Here is a 22,074-nt window from a genome sequence, read left to right as displayed (position 1 = left end):
CACCAGTCCTGGAACACTTTCCTTCCCACTTCAGCTCCTCCCATCCATCACTTCAGCCCCCAGCACATCAGTATCAAGGTTATCAGAGCCTGTGGTGGTCCAACAGCACTAACCCACTTCTAAGGAGAGCGTTCACAGCAACACCAGAGAATCACAGAATGGTTTGGATTGGAAGGCACCTGAAAGCTCATCCAGTTCCAACTCCCTGCCATGGGCAAGGGACATCTTCCACTAGACCAGGTTGCTCAGACCTTTAGTCAACAAGAGCTTAACCAGAAGTCCAACTTAAAGTGGTGCAATTACACCTGTTTTGTTTGGATTAAAACCTCAACAAGCACAACCTGTTGAGTTCTAGATGGGTTTAGTTTCACTCCTCAGGGGGCTGGTGGCATCTCAGGAAATGATGCAATAAAAAAACCCTGAAGAGACTGGATTTCAAAGTCAGAGTGATATCAAAACAGTGCTCAGCTGATGTGAGTGCTCCAGTGCAAAAAACCAGTCAAGAGATGAGGTGGTGATTCCTCAGGAACAGCTTCCCTAGGACAGGCAGGACCTGGAATGCAAAGGGCATCATGGAGCTGGTTTCAGTTCCAGGGCATCGGCAGGTTTTTAACTCACTTGGGTGAGCAGAGGTGGCTCCTTCACACCACACTCTGCTCCCCACAACGCCAGGGAGAGCCAGGATAACATCCAGGCTCTGACCCATCCACAGCAACACTCACACTCCTGAGAATTCCCACAGCTCCTGTATCCCCATGAGCAAGACAAATGCTAATGCTGAGCACCAACTCTATAAACAAGGATGACTTGGGGTGAGTATTTCCAGGGATTTAGTGTCCACAGCACGCCAGCCAAACCCGAGGGCTGCTGTGGAAAACAAAGCATCTCAGGCCTATAAAAACTGACAAGGAGAAACCAATGTTTTTCTGCAAAATATTGCTTCATATTGCAGCCAGTGATCCATGTCTCCAGGAGGCAGAGGCTGGCTTAGTCAGAGCTTAAAAAGGAAGGCAATCAACTCTGCAATACTGAAATCCATAATTCATAGAGGTTTGTCGCAGAACACACCCCAGTGCCATCAATATTTTAAATATTGAGCACCAAACTGGCTGTCAAATGCAACTCAGCATTTTCCTGGTGCCTCCCTGTTAGGGACAAAGTCATCAGGCCGAGCAGAACCTGGAGGAGCCCTTTTAGTAGAGAACTTGCTTGGCTCTTACATTTTTCATTTGAAACACAAGATGTGGCAGGAGCAAACCAGTTGGCCTTTGCCAACCACCCAAAAAAGTCAGCTGGCTGCCTCCACTCATTGTTAATTTGAAAGGATGATTTCCTCACACCAGCATGAGGCTGTATATGTTTATTCATCGTCAGTAATTTTTGTACACAAGGCAAATATTAATAGCTGAAAGGCAACACTTTTGGAGAGTATGTACAGAGCAATGTACAAGCAAGTGTAAGGTTTTAAACTACCAATCAATTAAACCGTTTTATAAAAAGGAAGTGATGCTTTTTCTTCTAAGACCTCCCTTAGAAATAATTTATTGCCAATCTTAAACTAAAGCAAAGAGAAAAAAAAATTTACAATAAAAAGTAGTCCCTGGAAAGTTTATAAAAAGTTAAACAACATATAAAATCGTAAGCCACAAACATTTATACAAAGCTAATACAAATCTCGGTTTTGTTAAAGATCTAATGAGGTTGTTACAAAATATATTTTTACATAAAGGCTTCACGTCAGGTTAAGCTCTCACTGCTACTGGAAGCGCAGGAAAGCCGTTTTAAATAGTCTGCAATTCAACTTATTTTCAAGTACAACGCAAAGAAATTGCAAAATGGCACTGGATTGCAATGCTGTGAAATTAAAAACTATGTTAATGGTACCATCAAAGAGACAACACCTGTAAAGTGAAGTGGTGAACAACTGGGCACGGCAGGAGACTCTGGATGGGTTTGGGACAGGAGTGGTGGTGGAACATGAACCTTCTGCAACCATCCTGGAAGAGGAATAACCAGGGGGCTGTTCTGCTGTCCATGGATATGTTGGATATGGCTGGGGCTCCCCAGGAATGCTGTCCCCAGCCAAGGGTCAGTCAGGAAGCTTGAAACACCCACCCAATGGGCAAAATTTAAAGCTACTTACAAGTGAGTCCAATAAACAGCCTTTGAGATCAACTTGACTTCTCTTTAAGAGCAGTTGTTCCAGAAGGAAGCTGAAGTTCCACACAATCTGATGGCTTATGCTCCCACATACAATATAATTTAAAAAAAGCAAAATTTTTCAAGCCCTGATGAACAGCCACAGTTTGTAGGTATCAACCATCTCAGTTTTAACACCCTGCAGCAGGGAACAGTCACTGAAACACCAATTTCACCTTCAAGTACAGGGACGTTGTACAAGACAGTGGTTTATCTCCACAGGGTCAGTGATCTTTTGAACAGAGCTCACTTCAGCAGAGAACTAGGAAATTTAGGAAAACTTGATTTTCTGAAAAACTTGGATTTTCTACCTGCTTTCCCATCTGCACTAGAAATACAGCCCGACCTTGTACCACGAGGAAGATTCACTCTCACTACACAACTGTAACTTGTTTGGTTCCTTGAACCCAAAGGATACCCTGCTATAAAGAAATGATTTTTAGAAGTAAATCTAAAAAGAAAGACAACCGTCCCCACTGTGCTCTGTTCAGGGAGCTAATGCAGAGTGAGTCTGAAGGTGGCCAAGGATGCAGATTTGGGGTTTTTGGCCATGTGTTAACACAGGAACCATGTAAACAGGTACATCCAGGTACGTTGCCTCACCCCTCTCAAGAACAGGGGGTGGGAAAGACGAGTGATTTGACTCAGTTATTTCATTAAATCAATTTAATTTCTGCCTGAGATTCATATAGTGCTTATCCTTATCTACCAGGGTCTACAAGTGACCCAGCACTGGGGTCTCCCTTGCTCTCTGACAGGCCCTGGGGTTCACAGGGAGAGTGATCCAAAAGCATTCAGAGATTTCTGTGGTGGTTCAGGGGAGAAGCTGCTGAGAATTATCCCCACTTTAGCCAAGGTCAGAAGTGCCCAGTGCCTTGGGCATCCTGGCTGCATCTTAGACTGACATCAGTTTGGAGGATCTTCAGCAAATTAACAGGTCCCTTCACACAAAACTCATCAATATTTTACATAGATTTGTTTAGACCAATCCCTGATAATCTTCCTGTCAGTCACTACTAGTCTTTAGTCTTTTCTGCAATCATCTAGTCTGACATTCTCCAAAGCACATACTGCAGACCTCTCCAAATTAATTGTTTTAATCAGAGACAATTTCTTTTTCAAAAAGAATCTTGTTCAGACAATTGTCAGCAAAGGAAAAAACCAACCCAACTCCTCATCTTGTTGATAACCAAGGGCATGGATTTGTTCCACTTCTGCTTTCCAGAGGCCACCAGAGGTTTGTGTCTGCTCATGGAGCACTTGAAGCCCAACCAAATCAACCATTATCCTTCTCCAAAGAAGGAAATTAAGAACTTCTGCTCCCATCACAGGGATGTTGTCCAGTCCTTGAAAGCAATCACTAGTCTGTCCTATGGTCTCTAGTTCATCCTTCTCCTTTGAATTGCTCACATGTAAACTCACCAACTGAGAAACAATCCATGCCCAGTAAATATCCCCATCTAAGATTCTATTAATCCTCCTGACATCCGTGCTGCATCCATACTTTAGGATTATGTTTAGATTCTGCACTGTGACTTCTCCCAAGCTCTTCTCAAAGTCCTTTCCTCCCAAAAGAGTGCCTGATCACCAGAATCACAGACTAACCTATGACAATTCATTGGATGATATAAAAAAATAGAGGTCTTTCAAAGCACCTAACTAAATAAAAATACACAATTCCCCTCCTACTGGCAGGAGAATGAGGTACAGAGATGTTAATACAACTTACAATCACAGTAAGTAAAGGCTAAGTTCAGGAGACAGGCAGCTTTCCTATGTCCTGGCAGGGACGTCGTGTCCCACCGCTCGCCACGTGCAGGGGATGGGAATAAAAACTCACTGAAGGATTGGCCACCCTCATGATCCACAGGAATTGGCTCCACGGGGCAAAGTGGCAGCTGAGCTGCCCAGGGGACACAACAGACTGGGGGAAATGTGGCAGCCACACTAATTCTTAAAACACAAGCTCAAAAGCTCACTCTCATTTTGCAGTGGGATATGTGAGCTTAATTTTCACTGGTTATTATTATTATTATTATTTCTTTTAATCACATGGCAACACTAACAATACCTCCCTCCTCCCAAAATAAAAAATAAACAAAACTGCAATGGAACTTTGGGTAAAATAGTCACAAGCAGCACTCTGGAAGATGCTGTGCAACATATTTGGCTCAAGTACACTTAGGATTGCTTAGACCCAACTGGAAAGTCTCAGAAAGAACCTCATCAGCAGAAGCACTTTCTGCTGGGACACAATTTTTTTTTCCAGAAGAAAACATTCATCTCCACTGTGTCAGCTACACAAGGCCTCTGCTGGGAACTCGTAAGGCCACTGAAAATACCAGAGGAGGACAGAACACAAGGAGGCACTTAGGTTTGCAAGCTACTGACTCAGAGGAGGCACCCTGGAAGGAGCTGGGATTAAAACAAACCAGTGCTAAGTTAAAGCGCTTCGAGAACAGGTTACCTGCGTGTCACTTCTGTTGTTACCTACCAGTAACATCTGCTTAGTGAAGATATGAAATACAAGCTGAGCTTTCTCCCCCTTCCCACATCAGAATGTCCAGAGGACCAGACCAGAGTGCTCTGTGCTTTGCCATGGCTCCAACACATACAGACAGTGCCAGAGTGAATCCGTGTGCTGTGCCAACCACTAATCCCTCGTCACTGGACTCAGCACTCCCTGCCAGACACGTCTGAAGCTCCCAACTTTAAGTATTTTTAAAGCATCTCCAATTCAAATCCAAGGCTAAGATTTATACTTGAACAGGAAGTATGTTACACCCAGGAATCTGTGCCTCAAACAGATGATTCCAGCAAGGGATTGATGGGATTTCTAACCAAAAATAGACCTGAGAAATCGTAAGTCAGCTACGGTATCACAGTCCTCATAATGCAGTTAGATGTGAAAAGCTTCTCCCCCCAACCTTAAATTACTGCCACAGTCTAATAATTGCAACAATTTCATGAAGTCTGGACTTGGAATTCTGAATTTTCTAGGATAATATACATGTTTGTAAAAGGTCAAATTTACCACCTTACAGGTAACTTAGACATAGGTCTGCTATAAAATTACATCTTGAGTCAACTTGAAGCTACACTGGAAGAGATTAAGCCTGAATTTCTGCAGAAATTGGCAATAATGTGTTCAGCAGCAGCTTTTAGCCACACATCAAGAAGTCTGACAGGATCTGGATTTCTCTACTCCTGCTGTAAACTTCTAGTTTAAAAAACAACACACAAGAGTTACTGAAACAAAAATGTCTTTCTGCACATCACTGTAACATGAGCTGCTTGAGGTTGTCGTGCAGGATGGTATCCTTAACATCACGGAAAACTAGCCGGATGTTCTCTGTGTTAATAGCAGTGGTGAAGTGGTGGTAGAGGGGCTTCTGCTGCTGGTCCCGGCGTTTCGTGCGAAAACAATCCACCAGGAATTTCTGGACATCTGTTAAGCAGTGGGGATCCCCCTCAAACTCTGGGAAATAGTCTTTGATGCTCACTTTCTGTACTTTTTCCTCGAGCAAGTCCGTCTTGTTCAAGAAGAGAATGATCGAGACGTTGCTGAAAACCCGGTTATTGACTATGGTTTCAAAAATGTTCAGGGACTCGGTGAGGCGGTTTGTTTGCCGATCCTCCATCAGCACTTGGTCGAATTCGCTCGAGGAGACGAGGAAGAGGATGGAGGTGACGCTGTCGAAGCACTCGAACCACCGCTTGCGTTCCGACCTCTGCCCGCCCACATCGACCATTTTGAAAGGAACATTCTTGATCTCGAAGTCGTACTCGTGGATCCCTTTGGTGGGTCTTCGTGCCAGCAGAATGTCCTGCTGTGAGGGCAGGTAATCCTAAAAAACAAATCAAGGAGAGTTTGCAGATTAGGAAACAATCACAGGCAGGGTGATCACAGGGGAGCTGCAATGGAGGGGGCAGCTTGGAGAGGAACAGCACGAGGTTTTCAATAAACAGTCACGTGTATTTACATGTTAACACTGGAGCTTTTGGGAAAGATCTGGAAGCCAAAGCAAGAAACACACCCAATATTACATCAAAACATGCACCCCAGAGAACCAAAGCTCTCCATTTGCCACATGACAAGGATCCATGAACAACCTGGGAGGTGTACCAGGAATTCCTCATGCCAGTTTTCCTTGTTCTGGATTACTCTGTGCTTCATTCACCCTCTCCCCACGAAGCTGGGAATGCACTGGCTGCCAACACTGCAATGCAGCAAATGGGTTCTAAAACAGCTTTGCCAAACCAATAACTATGGATATGCTGTTCCAACTGTGGGCTCTCCATTCCTCCCACACTCCCCTGCACACTGCGTGACTGCTTCCAGAAAAAAAGAGCTCACTAAGTCATTTTAAGGCAATCAATTATGCCTGAAAAGCAAAACCTAAGCAACTTGCTGTGTTTGTGCCATGGATCTTTTGCATCCTTCTATCTCGGTCCAAAAAGTCACTCTATTAGCTGTGTGCCACACCAGTGAGCTCCCCCTGCCTGGCTTTGTCCAAAATTTACTGTGCCTTGAGCAGAATGGGAGAAGAAAGAGGCAGCTGGGGACAGGCACACAGCCAGCTGTACCCTGAGCTTCTCCAGCCCACCTTTCCCCGGAATTCAAGAGGCAGGATAAGTGGGGTTTTTTACTATTTTTTGATTGCTATATGAACATCATCAAGGGATGCAGATGCTACAGGAAGAGGAATTCTTATTTTAGTCAGCTTTTGACAGCATGAAATTCAAGACTTGGTTTGGGGATTTCTTCATTCCTAGAATTACACTTTTGCATCTGCTCCAAGTCCTTCTGCTATCTGCAAAGTGCATCTCTCCCAGACAGCTGGCTGGGCTGGAGTTTAAAGCCTTGTTGTTCACTTGTTATGGAAACTCTTCCTCACATTTTTCCAGCATTTCTCACAACTTCAGAGAGCACAGTGTAGGTTCTGGAATTTCAGTCTCCTCTCAGTGAATGATCTATGATATTCCTTTGACAGTGCCAGTTCCCAGACTTGGAGCTTTTATGAAGATGTGTAAGACCACGGTCCAGAAAGTCTGATTCAACCAGTCAGCTGGGTGGGGGAATAAACACAACCCCAAGGCTGTTTCAATACTTGTGTCCCAAGTTTAAGGCAGCTTGGAAAGTTCAAGCCACAAAAAAAAATCTAAAAATCATGAAGTGAGCCCAACACTCCAAAAACTCACGGATCACTCTGCTTCACCATGGGAGCTCCAAAGTGAAACCAGAGAGAGCTGGCTTTGAACTGTGGGCTCCTTTATCTGACCTGCCCATGACTAAGGCGCTGATTTTTATCGTGGCACAAATTACAAAGCAGCTCTGAATGAAGCTCAGGCTCCCCACCCTGAGCCTCTGCTGCACATCAAACCCTGCACCACCAACCTGCAGGAGAGCTCAGCTGCTACAGCAGGATCAAGTTCTCTCCAAACTGAGCAACAGACACACTGCCACTCCCCTGTCCGATTAAAGGAAGACTCTTCTTTTTATTCAATTTATCTTGGGTCTTTCCTACCAAAATTGTAGAGAGGAAAACAATCAGAGGAGCAGAGCAGTGACTGTGTCAAATGTCACTGGGCACACGTGAAGGGATTTTGAGCAAAGCTGACTGTCAACACGTAGGCAAGAGTCACAGGTTCACTTCTTATTCCAGCTTTCAAACAGGGATGTGTATTCCTTTGTTGTTCAGGAAGTTAGTCTCAAGTTCTCAGAACAAAACCAGAAAGTCTTAGGAGAGCTCAGGAGTGACTGAAATTATTACATTATGTAAATAAATAAAAGCAATTAATATAATAGGCAAAGCTGTATGTGCCTTCAATACTGAAAGAAGAGCACAAAGCAAACTCTCCTGGGAATTGGCCTGTAGTGTTTATTCAGTAAAGCTTTCAAGAACAAGGAGCTTATCCCTGGAATTCCTGACAAATTCCCTCTCAACTATTATTACTCATTGAAAATTCCTACCACACTTAGAACCACAAAGAGATTCTTTTCAAGTGCTTTCATGTTCCACATGCACAAAGACACATCATGAAATGAGGTGATTTAAAGGTCCCTTCCAACCCAAACCCTTCCATGACTCCATGTTTTACCCTGGATATTGGTCACTCTGATGCAACAGGCAGCAAAGGAGTGCCCTGTGAGTCAAGTGTGGGTATCCAGCCTTCATCTGGCTACAGGAAACCAACCACAACTCCCCAGAAACCTCCCAGTATTTTAGTTATCCTTTTGAAGGATGGTTATGCTTCCTCCCCATGCCCAGATCCTCGGGACATTGGCAGTTTGTCACTTGCCTGCCCTTCTCTCAGTGTTGATGCCATTCTCTGTATCTGGAGACTGCAGCACTATGTGAGTATTTTCCTATTTCCCTTGGATGGAAGTGAGTACTATTTTCCAAGTTATTTCAATGTTTTACCATTGTCAATCAGTGTTTTTCCTGCAAGCATCCCAGTATAGGCACTGATTTGGAGCACGTGCCTCCTTCCTGCATTATCTCCTTCAATTCACTGCAGTCTGTTTCTTCTAAAGGAGTCATTTTCATTATCACAGCACAGTTTGCCTATTTACAATTACAATTTAAGGCATGACTAAGATCCAATCACAACATGGAAAGCAACATCTCTCTGGGAGATATTTTGAACACATTTAGTCTGCACTGGCAGTTGAAATAACAACAAACAGTTGCAAGGAATCCAGGCAATCCCACACACGTGTATGCCCGTCAGATACTCTTATTTTGCTGACTGATTAAATCTGAACATTAAGTTCTTTTCCATCAGTGATGTTATCAGTTCTTTTTGGCAACAGGCACATGAACTGCAGATCTATGTGTTTATAAGCAATTTAGTTACAGGCCAGCCCAGTTGCATCAGATAAGAACAGTAAAATACATTAATACAGCTTGGGGAAATATCCTTTAGACAGATCTTGCATATAGATAAGAATACACCAAAAGAACTTATCAAATCTTTCACCCAGTAACAAAACTTAGTGCTTTTTTCCTCAAAGATTCAACATTTTCTACAACTGCAGGTCCTGATGAGTCCCCCTCTGATTCTCAATATTGTCTGGCCTAATTTGAAGCCAGAAAACCTGTAATTCAGGGCTCAGCATTCCCACAGCAACATCAGACCTGCAGTGTGTCTGTCTGTGTGTCTGTCTGTGTGTGTCTGTGTGTGTGTACAAAAATATTTTAAAAATCCAACTAGGGACTAAGTTTTTACATTTTCATCAAAGAACTGACCAAAGTTTCTAAATAAAGAACTTTGAAATTAATCTGCAAAACTCTTTACCCAACTGTGCTGGGGAAGAAAACCAAACCATTCAAAACTTAAGTGGCCCTGGATTCAAAGACCACCAGAAATCCACCACTGGCAGAGAGTGTAGCAGCTCATCAAAGGAAGTGCAGTTCTCCTCCTAAGTGCAGGTCTTGTAACTCAAGACCAAATCCTAATTCTCAGAGCAAGTGCTGGAGTTGTCAAGCCACAGACCTGGGAATCATCTGCACAACCATCCCCAGCGCCCTGGTTACAACAATGACAGTTCAAAGCAGAGAAACAGCCCAGATTAAAAAAAAATTATCTGTTTAAAGGAAAATGAAATTAAGCATGATGTAACCAGGCTCAATTGAAGTGGTTTGGATTCCTTCATTCCTCAGCCATTGGCTGGAAATGACCATGGAGAAACTGCCTCCCCATGGAGTCCCAGCACCATCCCATCTGAAAGGCAGTTTTCCCACATGCCATTCCTGCAACACAACCCAGGAGTATTAAGGTACAACTTTATTATTCAAGAAGAAGCTAAAAGTTCTGTAAAAAATTATTCTACAGAAATGTCAGCTTCTTCCTCAGAGAACAGATTTAATCCTTTACTAAACAGATATTACTGACCTGTGACTTAGAAACTCCGTGTTCTTAAATGGATACATAAAACCCAAACTCAGTCATTTCTGGATATAATTTAGTGTTGAAGTGCTACTTCAACAGTCTTCTGAGTGGACAATCATTTGTAACTTGTTTTTTGTTCAATTTTGACAGAATTTTTATTTCCAGAAAGTCTCCTGGCCTTTGCATTCCCTCATGTTTTTGACATGTCAGTGATGAACTGCTGAGATAATGCAACAGTCAAAGTTAACTGAAGTTATTGGAGTAGACACTGATTACATTTCATCTATTTAAAACCCAGAGATCACAAAGACAAGTTAAAACTCAAGACTGGAAAGAAAAATATAAAAAGAACTTACTTGTTCTCCAAGTTTATCCAAGTTGTCCAAGAAATACTTTACAGATTCCCCCTAAAAACAAATCAGACAGTTATTTAAATAAGTGACTACTCGATCCCAACAGTTTACATTCTGAAGTCTGATAATTTACCAAAACCTACATCCAAGTGTTGTAAGCTTTAATCACTGCCATTTTTAAAAGCAGCCATCCTAAGAACACAACTGATGATTTATTCTTAGGTCAGTTAATATTTAGGCTTAAAAGCACAAGAAGGCACATTTATAATAGTTACATTCTTTCCTAGTTTAGACTTGATAAATAAATCCAAGTGTTATCCACAGGGAGCATCAATGAAGCAGCCACACCTTGGTATGAAAAGAAACATCCAATCCCTCCAAGGCTTTGCAGAGTGTGCAACACAGACATTCAGGTATGGGATTAATCACTGGAGAAAGTTAATTTATAACTGCAGCACCACAGGATCCATTCCCACAGGGAATGATGAGCAGCACAGAGGATGAGAAACCACAACAGACAAAGCATTTTAGTCACATTCACCGTCAAGACACCAAGAATCCATCCAGACATCAAGGACCAGAATTCCTTCCTGTGGGAGCAATGAGTGGAGCTCCAGGGTGCTGGACTGCAAGGGATCACAGGTATTCCAGGTTATCTTCTGGATTCAAGCCAGCCCTGTCCTGCCAAACACTAATGCAGTTTGTAATCCCTCCAGTAATGCGGAACTAAAGGTTTTTTTCATGGTAAGCCTGAACTGCAGTCAACCCTGCAGGACTCTGTTGGGGTGCTGGGATTAAGGAGGAATTCTTACATGGGTACTGCTGTACCTGAGCTCATCTGCAGTACGAAATGTACTGATGGAATTTCTTGCAGAGGAAAGCAGAACCTCTTTATGATTTTCAGCATCCTCACAGAAGCAGAAATGTGCTGCTTCCTTTGGAGAGCTCTTTATCACCAGCTGTAACTTATTTACTTTACAGTATGTGCAGAAAAGAAGCACCTGTGTTTTCACTCTGCAGATGGCAGAGCAAGAATTCTGACTGTGTTTTCTTGATGAAAAATTCAAGCAGCCTCCCAAACCAGGGTGATACACCTAATCCAGATAAGTGAACTAGGACAGGAGTTACACCCTGATCACTTCCCCTCACTTCAATCAGAACTCTGCAAACTTATCTAGGATGAATATCAAACCTCACTATTAAATTGTGTCACCTCAGTATCTACCCTGCCTAAGTAGAGGAGGGTAAATAACAGACCAAAAAGTGTTCTGGCAAACACATAAACAAGGTACTTTTGCAAGTTTTCCAGGCACTAAAATAAGTTACATAATACCAGTAGCTACCACACCTTTAAGTGTGCAATTTGAACATCAACTTTTAATGAGGCAAGACTGGGACTCTGGTTGGAACTCGCCTCCTGCTCGACACACCTGCAGGGCAAGAGTCCAACACACCTCTATCTACTACCTTATTTTACCTCCTGTTTGGCTCAGCTGTCCCAGTTTTCTCTGGGGTGACAAACTGCAGCAATAACACCAACCAGTTTAGTGGCACTCAGCAACTCCTGCTTGCCATGATAGCCCTATTGTACAACTACATCTTTTTCAGCATCAATTCTGGCCTCAATCTGTAAAAGGCAGCATCACAAAGCAGCCAAGCAAGACTTCCCATTCCTTTCCAAAGTGTGAAAAACACTAACACTGAAAAACACAAAACAAAACAACCAAGAAAAGTCTTAATGCCATCAATTTTTAAAAATTAGTTTGAAAATTATCTATTCATATCCCTGTACCAGAAGTACTTTTTTTTGGTAGATACAGAACTAGACCTCCCTCAGTAAATTCATGACAGTGAGAGTATTTAAATGTCTGTATTCAACAGGCACTTCTCACACCTAAAATTTCCCTTTAGACAAAACTGTAAACTCTCTGTTACCCAAAGATGACTAGAAAAAAAGAGTCTGGGTTTCCCCACTCCGCCCCAGGAACTCACCACGCCCAGCCCTGCCACGTGGCTGTCCCTCAGTCAGTCTGTGGCTGTCACACCACAGGGGAGCCACACCAAGGACAGGATCTATACAGAACTGAGAGACTGCAGCATCTGCCCCCATTAAAAAGCTGCAGTTCTCCATCACGTTCCTGTTGTCTTCATGCCTGTGTTCTGTGAGCACACTGGACAGAAATTTAAAGATTAGCTAAAAATACATAGTGATGTCCCCAGCACAGGAAGGACCTTGACCTGTTGGAGCGAGTCCAGAGGAGGCCACCAAGATTCTTGGAGGGATGGAGCACCTCTCCTTTGAGAGAGATGGGACTGCTCAGCCTGGAAAAGAGAATGCTTTGGGATGACCTCATTGTGGCCTTCCAGTACCTGAAGGAGCCAACCTGAAAAATGGAGGGGGGCTATTTATACAAGGGCTGGAGCGACAGGACACAGGGAATGGCTTCAAACTGACAGAGGAGGTTTAGACTGGATATTAGGAAAAAATTCCTCTCTGTGAGGGTGGGCAGGCCCTGGCACAGGCTGTCCAGACAAGCTGTGGCTGTTCCATCCCGTTTAAGGCTGGATTGGACTGGGCTTGGAGCAACGTGGGATAGTGGGAGATGTCCCTCCAAACCATTCTATGACTCTGTGTGACAGTCTTCAACTAGTCACAGGCTTCAACTAGTCACAGGCTTCAACTAGTCACAGGCTTCAACTAGTCACAGGGGAACTTTGTTCCTTTTTTTTTAATGCAGGTGAACTCTTTAAAGTATTTTTTCCAGTTGAGCAGCTCTGAACTGCAAACCTCTGGAGCCTGGCTGGAGGTCAGCAATGACCTGTGGCACTGCAGGAACCAATCATGCCAAGGCACCCGACTTGTGCCCTCCCTGCCTCCCTCTCCTGCCCTAAAGCACAGCCCAAAGATGCCAATACAGGTGACAGAATCAAACACAGGCTCGAGCACGTCTCATGTGAGTATTGATGCACTGCAATAAAGCAAACTTCTTGAACACACCCCAGTACAGCAGAATGAACAACCCACACATCCCCTTCAAAGACTCTCTGGAATTATGTGAGGGTGCTTTGGCTGTTTTGAACATTCATGTATCATACTGGGACAAAACTTGGTTGTAGTAATGCCAAAGTCATGGGTTCAATCCCCTGTGTGGGCCATTGACTTGAGCTGGACTGGATGATCCTTGTGGGTCCCTTCCAGCTCAGGATATTCTGTGATTCTGTGACATCAGATTTTAGGCAGTCCCTCTGACTGCTTGTAGGAGATGCCCCTTTTTGTTCAGATGGAATAAACACATCTCAGATGCAGCCCTTGAGCCTCCTCCTGATTCAGAAATGCATGTAAACCACAGGAAGTTGACTGTTAAATGCCTTTATTCATAACTGTCAAGTATTCCATTTTCAGAAAGGTTTGAGTCAAACCAGCCTGTGAGTCTCCTGGAGCCTCATCATCCTCACTGAGAGCCAAGACAGTTCAGCATGAATGTGATTTACAAGAAAACACACCTAAATCAGCTTCCTATCAACGTGCTGATGTTCCCACAACAGCTTCCCCTAACGCTGCATTTATTTTGACCACTTGCCCATGGCTGTACAATGAAATACCTCCAGTTTTACAACTCACCCTCTCTGCAAGGACATGGTGACAGCACAGCTGGTCACTCACCTGCTGGTGTGGTCACCTGCAGTAAACCAGAGCAGGCATCCCTTACAAACAAACACAACACAGAGCACTGTCCAGTCAGTGTGTCAGGCAAAGTAACCACGAAAATATTTTGGGGGCAGGGAAAAAAAAAAAAAAGACTCCATGAAATACACACCAAATGAACACATCTCTTAAACCCAGGAAGTGGCACCAATTTATTTGGTTTCCATGAAAACAATGTCAGCAATCTAAACATGATTTGTTGAAACCTTAGCACAGCCAAATGGCTTTTTAGCTGTTCAAGGGGAACGGGGACACTACATTTTTTCCAACAGCAATTGCTTAAAAAAGGGAAAGAAAGGGAGAAAAAGCATCAAAAAAAGATTCAGTCATCCCAAGGTTTAAAGAAAGAAACAATTTATCAAGCCATCTACGTTTGGCTGCAAGTTCAGTGGAACATACTGAACTGACAAGGCTTATTAAGTATCTGAGATAATAAATCAGATATTTTAGGAGATAAAACTTAGTAACTAGATTAGAGTTGAAAGAGGCACCAAACATTTTCTCTTCCTGACCTTACTGGTATTTCTTAGAAAAGAGAAACATATTTCCTATTTTACTTAATTAAAAAAACCCTATAAACAAACAAAAACACCAGACACAAAAAAGCACTTTTTTATAAGCCTAGTTTGGAATAAGAACAGGTACCTACAATGCTTTTAGGCTGGTGTGTACATGCCCAAATTGACACACAAACCAAACCATCCATAACATGGGAAAAGCAGCTTGAAGAAGATGATGGAGGAATAACCAGTGCCTGAAAATTCTGCATCTCACAGCACCCCAGTAATGCTGATTGCACACACCTCATTATATACAGGTTTTTTTCTGTTAGAGGCTTAATCCAGAAAAATCCATAGCTGAGGATTTTGGCAAAGAAACTCTCTAACAACCTTTACCTTCTTGCCAGCCCATCCCAAGCTGATTCAAAGGAAGACTGACTGCAAATCAATTCTGCTGCCACTGAAGTTTCACCAGATGTCCTCTGAAATGTCACGAATGAGCAGAGATAATGAATGGAGAAACGTTTTAGTCAAATCAGTGCAGATTTACAGCGGGAGAGCTCAGAGAGCACAACCCCCTCCACCCAAACACGGGTGTCTGTAACATCACACAAGAGAGGCAGGTGATCCAGATGATGTATTTATGCCATGAATGCATACCCTAATTACATTAATGAGCTGAAATCCACAATTGTCTGGATTGTTAAACCAGCATCAGTTTAACCAAGTCTCATGTTGAGACATTGAACTGGTCCAGTTTATTTTACTGGTCTCAGACTTAGAGGTAATTAAATAATCTTGGTTCCTTCATAGCTTTCAGGTTCTATAAATTAATTTCTTACCAGTCACTCCTCCCAGTGCTTTTTAATGAGGATTCATCTTTCAAACATGCCCCACTCAACAGACTAGGACAAAACTACACAATTATACCTTGTTTACTCTGATGCCCAAGGAACTAGTTTTAAAATATACTTTCCCTATTTTATAGGAGCAATTCAGCAACTTGCTTGGAATCTTTTATGATAAGGGGAAACAATTTGTTTCTGAATTGCCACTGACACTTGATACAACACTCTCTCTTCAAACAGCATATTAGCAACATTTTGGGACTTTAAGCATCCACATTAACTAATTTTTAATAACGGTGCTGAAGATATTTAGGGAAAAGTGTTGAGGTAAGCAACAGTGTATTTACTTACCAAACTGCAAATCTAGGTCAAAACATCTGAGTGTGCTGACACAAAACACATTTCCTAGTGAGATGTTTCCTTTCTCTAAGTGTTAATTATGGCCAAAGTTATGTAAAAACCAGGACAAACTGGCACTCCCACCAAAGCAGAGCAGTCCCCATTTATTTCCACACGAGCATTACTGTGGCCATGTGCAGAGCAGCCAACTGCTCCATGTGAAACTAATCCCAAACTCCCCAAAAAGGAAGGGCAAACTGCTGGAAAATGGCACTGTTGTCTGTGGAAGCAGGAATGGAACAACCCTGAAAGGGCTGGAGCACAGACAGTGCATGTCAAGACCACACATCTCAGATGTCCCAGCTTCCTTCTCTCCACCTCAACCACCTGAATAGTCACTTAAACCTGATCTGTCTATTTCAAAAGATAAAACTCAGTACACTGGAATTAATTCCTGTTTCTTTGCAAGACCGGAGAGTTCAGACACTGGCTGATAGAGGAGTACAAAAGAGTTCTGCTCCCCACCAGGACACGTCACAAATGCGTCACAGCTCACCCCACCTCTGGGAGCACAGACCCATTTCCTCTATCCAGCGCTCGCTGCGTGCGGCTCGAGTCGTGTTTGACTCTTCTCACAGCCATCAGAACTGCGTCACGCTGGGTAGAAGTGAAACCTGCCCTGTGTTCAGTCACACAAACTGAGGATCTGGCCTAAAAGAGGGAAAGGTTCAGGTCCTGACTCACAGCAGCAATCTTAGAACCATAGAAAGGATTGGGTTGGAAAAGACCTCCGAGATCATCAAGTCCAACCCTTGATCCAATCCCACTGTGATCACCAGACCAGGGCACAGAGTGCCCTGGGCTGGTGATCACAGTGGGGTTGGATCAAGATGTGGTGGATTCTCACTCAGTGCCACATCCATAGAATCACAGAATCATCAAGTCCAACCCTTGGTCCAACTCCAGTCCCTTTACCAGATCATCTTAGAATCATAGAATGGATTGGGTTGGAAAAGACCTCCGAGATCAGCAAGTCCAACCCTTGATCCAATCCCACTGTGATCACCAGCCCAGGGCACAGAGTGCCCTGGGCTGGTGATCACAGTGGGGTTGGATCAAGACATGGTTGGATCAAGACATGGTGATCACAGTAGGGTTGGATCAAGACATGGTGGATTCTCACTCAGTGCCACATCCATAGCATCAATGGATTGGGTTGGAAAAGACCCCGAAGATCATCAAGTCCAACCTTTGGTCCAACTCCAGTCCCTTTACCAGATCATGGCACTCAGTGCCACGGCCAAGCTCAGGTTAAAAACCTCCAGGGATAGGGAATCCACCCCCTCTCTGGGCAGCCCATTCCAATGCCTGATTTTTTTCTGATCTCCAACTTAAATTTCCCCTGGCAGAGCTTGAGCCCATCGTGCCCCCTTGTCCTATTGCTGAGTGCCTGGGAGAAGAGACCGAGCCCCATCTTGTGTAAAGCCTTGTGACAGCAGAGTGGAATTTGTGTTCCCAACAGTTGGACTGCAGTGAGTGGAAGGTGCTCAACTCCAAAAGCACCAAGGGAGAAGTCACACCAAGTTTATTTCATTAGTGACATTTTTATCTTGCATAACAGTATTAACAAAGAAAGGTGAAGGGGTTTAAGAAGGGGTTTAACCCAATAACATCCCTTTAATCTATTATCCCCTATTTACCATGTAATCCAATTAATCCATAATTCTCAAGATGTGGATAACAAATGGATGAAGACAGAGCACGCCAACCTGAGCTCCTGCACTCCCACTGCCCGGCAGCCCCTGCCAGAATCCAGGAATATCTGCCACATCCCAGAGCTGGGAGTGACAGAGGGGATGTCACAGAGAGAGCCACGCCTGGAACTGAACCCTCCAGACAAGGCTCCGGCATCGCTGGTGCTCCTTCCTGCACCCAGCTCAGCTCTGCTGGTCCTTCAAAGGGCCTGACTCCTCCACTCAGCTCACACTCGGAGTTTCTCCCATCAGAACAACATTTCCACAGTTTCATATGTAACATGCCATCCTAATTAAACTAATTAAAACACAATCAAGCACTAAAAAGAACTTCATGCACTGAGCAAACTGTTCCAGTTTTCAATTACTTTCCTAAGAAGGGAAAAAAATCCAATTTCATTTTTCTTAGCCAGGTATCAATCTCTTTCTCCTGAAGGAATTTAACTGACAGATTCTTAACAAGACTTGTTTAAAAATATGCAAAATCACTACAGCTTTTAGGTAACAAACAGCATTCCATTAAAGCCTACAAGACTACAACTTGTTCCATGCCAGGCACTCTGTTACCAAGACTGCTTAGAAACCTGGATGTGCCTTATTCTGGAAACAGCTGAAAAACTTAAGGAATTGCTGAGACTCTTTCCAATAATTAAAAACTCCTCTTCTTTGCTGTGAGGATGTTGAGCTACTGGCACAGTGGAAATCTTCAAGGCCTGGCTGGATGGGATCTGGAACAACCTGAACTCCTCGAAGGTGTCCCTGCCCAAGGTACGGGTTGGAACGAGGTGATCTTTAAGGTCCTTTCCAATCCAAACCACTCTGGGATTCTATGGCATTCCTTGGGATCACCAATGCTTCCAAATAGAAGCAAACTCAGAGCTGCTGCAGCCTCTTCTGGAGCCCAGAGCCAGGATAAGGAACACTGTAACTGGCACATGGGACACACCACAGCACCAGAGCATCCAACCAAGATGCTGCTGTTTGCCAGAACTTCAACAGGAATTAATCCATGAAACCCAATTAGGACATGCTGTCCACAAGGATCAGGTGCACTTTGTTTCTTCAAGTATCTTTTTTTACTCTCTCCCTAAGTGTTTACAATCCAAGCTCCTCTTCCAGAAAGTTTACTTCAGGAAAGACACTGATACTGCAGAAGATTTTCAAGTTTCATTGATGAAACCCATATTCCAAGTCAAAGCACACTCAGATCTGGAAATCCTACAAAAACAGGCACTGACCGAGGTGAAACAGTTACTATTTACACTCTGGGAAGCATCTCTATAAACCTCAGATGTTTTGCACACAAAACACACTGGAACCAGACTGTAAACATTTGCTCTTCTCTCAGAGCACTGACCCACTGGCTCCATGACTTCATGTGTTTGCAACTCAAACTGCATTTAATCCAACGTTGAGCAGTGGTGAGTCTGCAAATCTGCCATCCATCACTCAGAGCTTTACTTGCTTCCAGGCTGTAAAAGGCAGGCAAAGGCTCCCAAAAACATGACAAATATTTGGCATGTGGAAGTGTATCAGCACTAAAACTGGCCATACTGAACTTTAAGATGCTCAAAGAGTCCATTATTGCATAAGCTCCACACTAAATCACAGTATTTCAAAAGCAGAACCCTGAACTGGATCCCAGTGCATTTCTCCAGGATTCAGTTTTAAAGTACATTTGGTTCCCATTTCAGCCTCATGAGAAATCCAGATGACCAAATGCTTTTTAGTTCCTTCCTCTGCCTCAATTAGCAGAATCCATTTCAATTAAGTTCTGGTATTTCTGTTGGCAAATGGTGATGTGCCAATAAACCAGCTCTTGTTACATCTGACAAAACTCAGCAATCATTTGCTGGGTCTTTTGGAAGATCCACCTGTACCAGTCACTGAACGCTGGCATTTAAAAAAATTACTAAAAGCCTGAAGAGTTCAAAGTAACAGTGAAATACACAAGAACTCTGAAACAGCAGCAACATCTTAGAGGCTGCAGACATGAATTTCATACTATAAATGAACTAAAACAAAACAAAAAAACCAACCAAACAAACAAAACACCAAAACCAAACAAACAAATTAATTATTAGAGCAACTATGTAACTGTTTGCTAGTGAAAGTTAAAGGTCCTGATACCACCCACACTTTAAATTTTAGTAATCACCCTGCCCTGAGTTTTTTTACCCACAATTTTGTGTAAGTATCTTGAAATACACATGGAGTCAGTGCACTGGGTTTCCACGCCTGGAAATTCTGCATCCTCTTTATTTGGTCACCAGTGAGTGATCAAACACCATCATGTGCCCAGAGAGAGAAGTGCTCCTGGGCAGGCTGCCCAGACACCACCAGGTTGGTTAAAATTATTTCTCTACATCATCAAACAGATGAAAAGCTCATGTGTGATTACACATAATTCCTGTATCCCTAATTCATAAAATTTGGGGTCTTTTCAGTTCCTTGGTTAAGAGAAGGAAAATAGTCCAGTTATTTTAACTGAGGAGGCTCAGAAGTAGTGGGAAATTTAAGGCATGAATGGGCAGGATGGAGAGGTGAGTGCCAGCAGACAGTGCTGGGGATTATCCTGCTTCCCACGTGAAGCACTAGGAGAGTTATCCAGAGCTTTTCTCACGTGGGCAGGTTGGCTGCACTTGGGGTTTCTCACATTTTCTTAAGCAACTTCCTTGGCTGCCACAACCTGACGTTTCCTACCCCTTTGCTGCTTCTGTGTAAGAGGTGCAGCAAGAACCCAGGAGATACAAATAACATTTACCATTAACTGAAGCTCAGGGCAATAAAGAGCCCAAACAGTCATTCAGTACAACCCCAGTGTAATCCACACTCCATGAGACCAGACTCAACAAGGCTGGAGTCTTCTTACAGTAAACCCAAACCAGGGAACAGCAGCCCAAACCAACACTGCCCCTGCACAGCACCTGAACCCTGAGGGATCCCATATTTACACATGAAAAAGAGCACCCCACATTCTTTGCCTCGGGTGCAAAACACAGAGATGAAGATCCCATTCATACCCATGTTTTGCCAGCATGGAGATCTGCTGGCAGCTCTGAAGGCTGGGGCTGTGCAGGGTTTGTATTTATGAAGCCATTCCTGCATGGACACAGAATGGTGCAGCCATTGCCATGTTGAAATTCCAAAGTCTGTAACGAGACAGTTCCACAGGTACCAACATGTAGCACCTTCCAGGTGAGGAGCCAGCACGGAAATGAGCTGGGAATGAATGTTTGTACCAAGGTCTCATGTTACATGTACCCAGCACAAACAGCAAAAGCTCCCCTAACACATTTGCAACCATTTAAAACAACCTGCTGAGAAGAGGTTCACACACTCAAGATGTGAATATTCATATGGAGAAAGGCATTTATATTTTATATTGATTTAATCAAGGCTTGGTTATAGAAACCCAATTTTTTGCAAGAAGAAAGGCACCTTTTAGTCTCCTGCAACAAAATGTTTAGGAAACTAAGGCACATGATTATCAACACAAGACAGAGCATGTATAAAAACACATCCCTCTGCTCCCACACTGCATCGTGCAATTCTGCATTTTAAAAGCAGTGGTGGGGTGGGAGGGACTGTAAAGATTATTTTATTTCAACCTCTGCCACAGACAGGGACACCTTTCACTAGACCAGGCTGCTCAATACCTGGATTGAGCCTGAATTAAGAAATCCACCCTCAGAGGCTGCACTGAAACCATCCAGAAAAGACTTCTACAATCCAAGTGAAGCACACAAGGACTCCAAAAGGAGCATTCCCAGCTGGATGACAACTTATCATGCTTTTGTCTGGCACGTGTGTGCTGGGCTAAGGTGTCCACACCAAGACAGCTCCTACAGAGCAACCTCTCAATCCACAGCCACATCTGGCCTTAAAAGTAACAGTAACAACCCCCCCCAAAATAGAAACAAGAATTATAGTATAATTCCAAAAAAATATGACCAAGAAGTTCTTCAGTTAGCCCAAACCAGAATCTATTGGCAATACCAGCCTAGTCCACTCTCCAAACACTTCAGCTTTTTGCTGGCTAACAAGACAAGTCAGCAGACAGGAAAGGAGAAGTGGTGGAAAGGGAAGAGGCAGTCCCAGAAACAGCCTCTCAAGGCACAGGAACTCAGAAACTGAAACAGAAACCGACCCAATTTGGAAAATGATAAAAAATGGCACCCTCTGTTAAATTAGTATAAAAGTTCACCTGAAGATCATTCAGCTCAACTGAAATATTACACTCAATTCCCACTACCAAATCACTGGCACACACTGAAAGGTTTTTGGCCACAAACCCTGAATAAAGCCATTCAACCCTCTATTATTGAACTCCAGAGTTAATCCCTACTTGGAGTCTTATTAATACCAACTCAAAACCTGCATTATCTTGTCACTGGGGCAAGAAAAACAGCAAATCTTCAACAACTCCAAGTCTTTTCTATGGATTTAAATGATGTATTTTTCAGTCCAAATTTGCAA

At 43.3% G+C, this 22,074-nt stretch overlaps 1 protein-coding gene across 1 annotated transcript in view; it reads right to left on the bottom strand.

Moving 5' to 3' along the window:
- Positions 1–1,345: 1,345 nt before the first annotated feature.
- The window catches only part of GNA13 (G protein subunit alpha 13), a 29,392-nt gene continuing 8,663 nt past the window's right edge, over positions 1,346–22,074 (bottom strand). The window contains exons 3-4 of the mRNA XM_071573381.1: positions 10,452–10,502; positions 1,346–6,047 (exon numbers count right to left, since the gene is read on the bottom strand). Coding sequence (XP_071429482.1) covers positions 5,475–6,047; positions 10,452–10,502 — 624 coding nt within the window. The 3' untranslated portion in view covers positions 1,346–5,474. The remainder of the gene's footprint in view (positions 6,048–10,451; positions 10,503–22,074) is intronic.

The sequence above is a fragment of the Pithys albifrons genome, chromosome 19 (genome assembly GCF_047495875.1).
Source record: "Pithys albifrons albifrons isolate INPA30051 chromosome 19, PitAlb_v1, whole genome shotgun sequence".
Taxonomy (NCBI): domain Eukaryota; kingdom Metazoa; phylum Chordata; class Aves; order Passeriformes; family Thamnophilidae; genus Pithys; species Pithys albifrons.
Note: the sequence above shows the minus strand (reverse complement) of the source record. Positions and strands in the feature narration are given on the sequence as shown.